Here is a 5,000-nt window from a genome sequence, read left to right as displayed (position 1 = left end):
AGTCATTCCCGCAAAAGCAATTTTTGTAGCCGTCGGGCTACTTAGGTTTCGCTCTTGTGGAAGTTTGAAATTCACGTTGATTGTCGACTGGGGACTGGGGACTGTATCTCTGGTACTCTGGGGTCAATTGAGCTGAAATATGGCGAGTAGCTTGGAATTGTGGGGCCAACCGCGGTTTGTGCAAAAAATCACGTTCCTAACGGTAAGCAAACTGAAGATATTAGCTTTATACGTTTTTCACTTTTTTTGGCACCCGGCCAGGAAAAAAAATTCCCTGTGAAGCGGGTGCTAAGAATTTGGCATCAGGACGCGCGTTTCAACCTAACACTTGACGTCGAAGACATGTGCTAAGTGAGACCTAAAACCTTTATACACGAAGCACGGAAGCTTTTACAAAGCATGGGCGTGTACACTAGTCAGATAACATGGTTTTTTTAATTCGTTTCAGCTGTTGTCAAAGACGTTTTCAACTTAAATTGAATGTGGTACTGTCATTGAGTATGTCTGGGTCTGGGAAACATCGTCCCGCGGCGCTCTCGATGTATAGAGGGGTTGATATAGGGGAAGGGCTCCTAATATGGACCGCTTTTTGTTTCATGCTGATAACTAGCTTGTTTTCTTGGGAAGAAGTTTCATTTTGTGTTTGGTAGTCCTTCTCTCTTAGGTTAACCGTTAGGCCTAATTAGAGTAAAATAGCTTTGATATACATTCAGCAACTGCTATCAAGAACGCAGAATTGATTTTTTCTGAGTTTTTTTTAGCCGTAAGCGCAATGTTTATCGGAGCAGGAAACTCTTCCAGAGTGAGGCCCCTTTGTTGGTTTCACTGCAGCCGCCAGCAGTTATGAGAAATTCGAAATGAGAAATGGCGCTTACGGCTAAAAAAAAAACTCAGAAAAAATCAATTCTGCGTTCTTGATAGCAGTTTCGTCCAGACTGGACTCCAGCTTTTGCTTTTCTTATTTTTCTCTATCGTCCAAGCCCATAAAATCGAACAAGGCGGATTGCGTTTGGATTTCCCTCTTTCAGATGACTGAGATTGCCCCCCTTGAATCGATCGGTCTCAAGGCCAGTTACACGGTACTGGCCGCGTGTTCAAGATGCATAGGCAACCGCTTAGATCAATCCCGACAACAAAATCCTGATTCAAAATCCTGAGCGACGAAATAAGAATTAAACTAAAACAGCTATGCTTACAGTTTTGTTCATTTGCTATCGCCTTTAGAGCATTGATTTCTAAATTTACCTACTTTTGAAGGGTCAGTACCCTGTGTTGTCAATGAATACGCTTACCTCTAATGAAATATATTAATCTACATGCTTTTTATTCTTTTGTTTGAAAATGCACGCTTTGAATTAATATTCAGGCGTTACACAATGCTACAATGGGGTTCCGGGCAGCTATGACCTATTTCTAATCTAATGTAGGTCATCACACATATCAATCGATCAAGTGTTTTAAAAAGCTTGCAGATTCATACAGGACATTATGTGATCGACTGTTTTAAATTATATCCCTGTAACAAAAATTCCTTTATTGATCTGTATAAATGTTTTCACCGAGTGTCTGGAGACTGTCGAGGGCATACCGTGTGACCTACTTTTGAAGCGTCGGTACCCAGTGTCAGTCAATACAAACGCTTGTGTCTATTAAAAATATTCATCTACATGCTTTTCCACACAGGTGTGTAAAAAAGGCATGCTTCGAACTCGATTTGCATTCTAATGGGGGTTTGTGTTGCTCAACATGCTCACTAAACGGTGTCTAGGTTCGGTGTGCATGCAAATAGATTTACAAGTTTTGACCAACATTGAAAAAAACAGCAGAACAAAACTATACTGCAGCGATAACATCGGGCCTAATCACAGAATGACAGACATCAAAGTAAGGCTCACCTAAAATTTAATGACGATTGAAGAAGTAAGTAATCCAAATTTGAACCCTGAAGCACAACAGCTCGAATAAGCACAAATTCAGCAATCATTATCATCGCTTGTAAAATCACACATGCAGTCTTTTTGGCGAATGCCTCTGACAACCGACTTGTCACTTGAGGGTCACCGACTGAAACCGGTCGGTAACTGCACAGTATCAAATTTAATTTCAACACGCTAGAAATAACTGTTATTCGTTTTCTTAAGCAGTATAGATGACTGAATACAAAAGCAGACGTTTTATGGCGCGTTTACCAAAAAGACAAAAGCGGACTCGTTAACTTTTCGCACATGAATTTGATGACACGATTTGCGGTCGCGGAAGGTTTGATGAGCAGAAAACAGGCACTCACAGAGTTTGTGTCAAAAAGTAGATTTTTGTAATGAAAACGTCGGAGTAATGGGATAAAAAGCATACACACCTCGTCCTGAATATCATGCATATTTTCCCTAGGGTCGATTTTCAGGTATTACCGAGCCTCTGGCGAGGTAATACCTGTAAATCGACCCGAGGGAAAATATACATGATAATTACTCAGAACTCGGAGTGTGTAACCTATATAACATGGCATTCGACTAGTAGGGTGGTGCCCATATAACCAACCCCACCAACACACTTGGCTTTTCGGTATCTTAAGAGGGTAACGTTTTTTTGTTAAAGATAAAAAGTGTCGCTTATTAGAATAAGTTACCCTGTAAAGTTTTAGTTTCCCTTTCTAGTTTTAAAGTGATAAATAAAAAGGGTCCCTGTCTGACCGTTATGACATTTAGAGGATCACCTAGAATCAGTCCCGATTTGTCATTTGGTGGACTGAAATGTTAATAAAACAGATGTAACACAAAGGCACGGTCCTTCGAGCGTAAACGATTTGGCTCTCAATCTCAGATTGACTAGTTCTTGTTCTTGTTGATGTATTCTTGTTGCTGTTTTCTGATGAGTACATTTGTATTGTTATCTTGTTTTATTTTTCTCACCCGCAGTCCCTTGTTCCATTCTTTTTTGTTACAAGAAGCAAGACATCTTCGACCTAAACGCATATATGCAGACATTGTCTGAGTCCGGAGACTTCCAAGGTCTCGGCAAAACAGCGTTCTCGTCACAGCACGATTTCATGCTTCTGTTTCAGGTTCTTGATTTTGTATTGGAAAATATCTGAACGATTCCAGAGCAAACCATGTGCGGGAGTGTACCAGCGTCTATCTCCTATTTCGCTTTTTGTTGTTTTTGGTTCAACAGTTCACATTTCTAAGGTGGTATTATGCGCACGTCCTCTCAGAGCTCACGTGCCTTTTCCCAGTTTCAAGACTAACATATCAGTTCAAACTAATAACCCTCACCTCGAAAAGCCCCCCCCCCCCCATCTCCTCACTACATTCCACCTTCACCTCCCTCCATCTCACACGCCCTTTTACTTTCTATATATTTCCCATCATGTTGATAGTTAAGCATGGATCTTTCATTCTTAAAGATCCCAAGGCCTGAACAACATGTGGGTGTACGTATGGGACCACGCTTTCTCCTTCCAAGGCTGGGGACCCATCACTTTCTGCGAGGGACGGGTGTGTCACGGCTCCGAGATCGTCTACCTTTTCGACTCCGAGTGGACAGGAAACTACACTTTTACGGCAGCCGAGAAGGTCCTCAGCGAACAGATCATGGACTTCTGGACCAATTTCGCCAAGACGGGCGACCCGAACGACCCTGGAGAAGACTTCAACAGAGGAAAGGGTGCTGGAAGGATCCTGTCGGCAGCGCCAAAGTGGCCGGTTTACGATGAACAAGGGGACTGGCCCTCGTTTCGATTTCAGACTCCCGCTAGCAGTATCGACAAGAATTTTCATGGACCGTATTGTGATTTCTGGGACACTGTAGGATACGCGGCTTAGAATTTAGTGCTGTTGATATATCAACAAGAAGAATTTAGCAGCGTCAATATCGTTGGGTCATTTAGAAGTCTAGCGGCTTACGCTGTTTAAGTGATCAGGAAAACATACACGTACAACCGACTTGAACGATTATTTAAAGACTGGTGCTTGGAAAACAAAATTCTAAGGACTAAGTCAATCGGAAAATAAATGTTGATTCTAGTGTAAATATGTATAAGTAAGTTTTAGAGTGCCTGTGAGAATGAAAAACGTATTGATTATCCTTTATTGCGGATGAAAGTGGCTTGTTCATCTCAGTGCTTTTTATTCTCCCTTGTGCCTGAAGACTATTAACTCTCACTCACCGTTGTTAATGTGTTTATTTAGAGCATTAACATACCATATATAGATATTACTTGGAAATCCAAGATCAATTTTTCAAGGACGGGTCTTGACTATATATTGTCCATGTCACCTGCTAGAAAGTATGCAAAAAGCTGTCTTTGACTTGTCCATTCCACTGTTGCCGGATTTTGTTTTTGTTTATGTCAGTTTGCTTGACGGACATGGTCGCATTTGTGGCCTATAATCACTTGACCTGAACACAGCATAAAGATTGGTAAAATTAAAGATGTTTCTGCAACATTTCGAGCTGCGTGTGTGTGTGTGTGTGTGTGTGTGTGTGTGTGTGTGTGTGTGTGCGTGCGTGCGTGCGTGCGTGCGTGCGTGCGTCAGGCATGGGAATTGTCCGCGAATCCGCGAAAAGGAAATTACGTTTCAGCGAAAATGAAAAATTGTCCGCGGCAAAAAAAGTTTAAATTAAATTATATGTATACTATTGTCTCTCTATCCATTATTTGCTTACACAAGAACAATCTAAATATTGGTCTAACATGCTAAAATTCGTTATCCTTCCAGCGGCCTTTGCCCCCCCTGGTCACCCCAACGGGGCTGTGTCCCTGTACCCCGCCTGGTCACCCCAACGGGGCTCTGTCCCTGTACCCCGCCTGGGCCAAGGCGGCTCATGGACCTTTGCCTATTTTCAGAGTTTTTTTTTATATTTTGGAATTCCAATGCCTGGTGTGTATGTGTGTGTGCGTGTGTGCGCGTGCATTTTGCTGCATTAATTTCGCATATAGACATAGGTGTTTACAAAATTAATTCCAAAAACATACCACTGAGCACTGCTGTTGTTTTCTT

At 41.9% G+C, this 5,000-nt stretch overlaps 2 protein-coding genes across 2 annotated transcripts in view; one reads left to right on the top strand and one right to left on the bottom strand.

Annotated features, from left to right (window-relative positions):
- The window catches only part of LOC138968916 (cAMP-regulated D2 protein-like), a 32,093-nt gene extending 27,645 nt beyond the window's left edge, over window positions 1-4,448 (top strand). Inside the window, exon 9 of the mRNA XM_070341594.1 lies at window positions 3,404-4,448. Coding sequence (XP_070197695.1) covers window positions 3,404-3,821 — 418 coding nt within the window. The 3' untranslated portion in view covers window positions 3,822-4,448. The remainder of the gene's footprint in view (window positions 1-3,403) is intronic.
- Window positions 1-5,000, bottom strand: part of LOC138969046 (origin recognition complex subunit 6-like) — a 591,738-nt gene that overhangs the window by 296,775 nt on the left and 289,963 nt on the right. The gene's annotated exons all lie outside the window — the stretch shown is intronic.

This window comes from Littorina saxatilis, linkage group LG1, assembly GCF_037325665.1.
Source record: "Littorina saxatilis isolate snail1 linkage group LG1, US_GU_Lsax_2.0, whole genome shotgun sequence".
Taxonomy (NCBI): domain Eukaryota; kingdom Metazoa; phylum Mollusca; class Gastropoda; order Littorinimorpha; family Littorinidae; genus Littorina; species Littorina saxatilis.
This window is presented reverse-complemented; position numbering and strand designations above follow the sequence as displayed.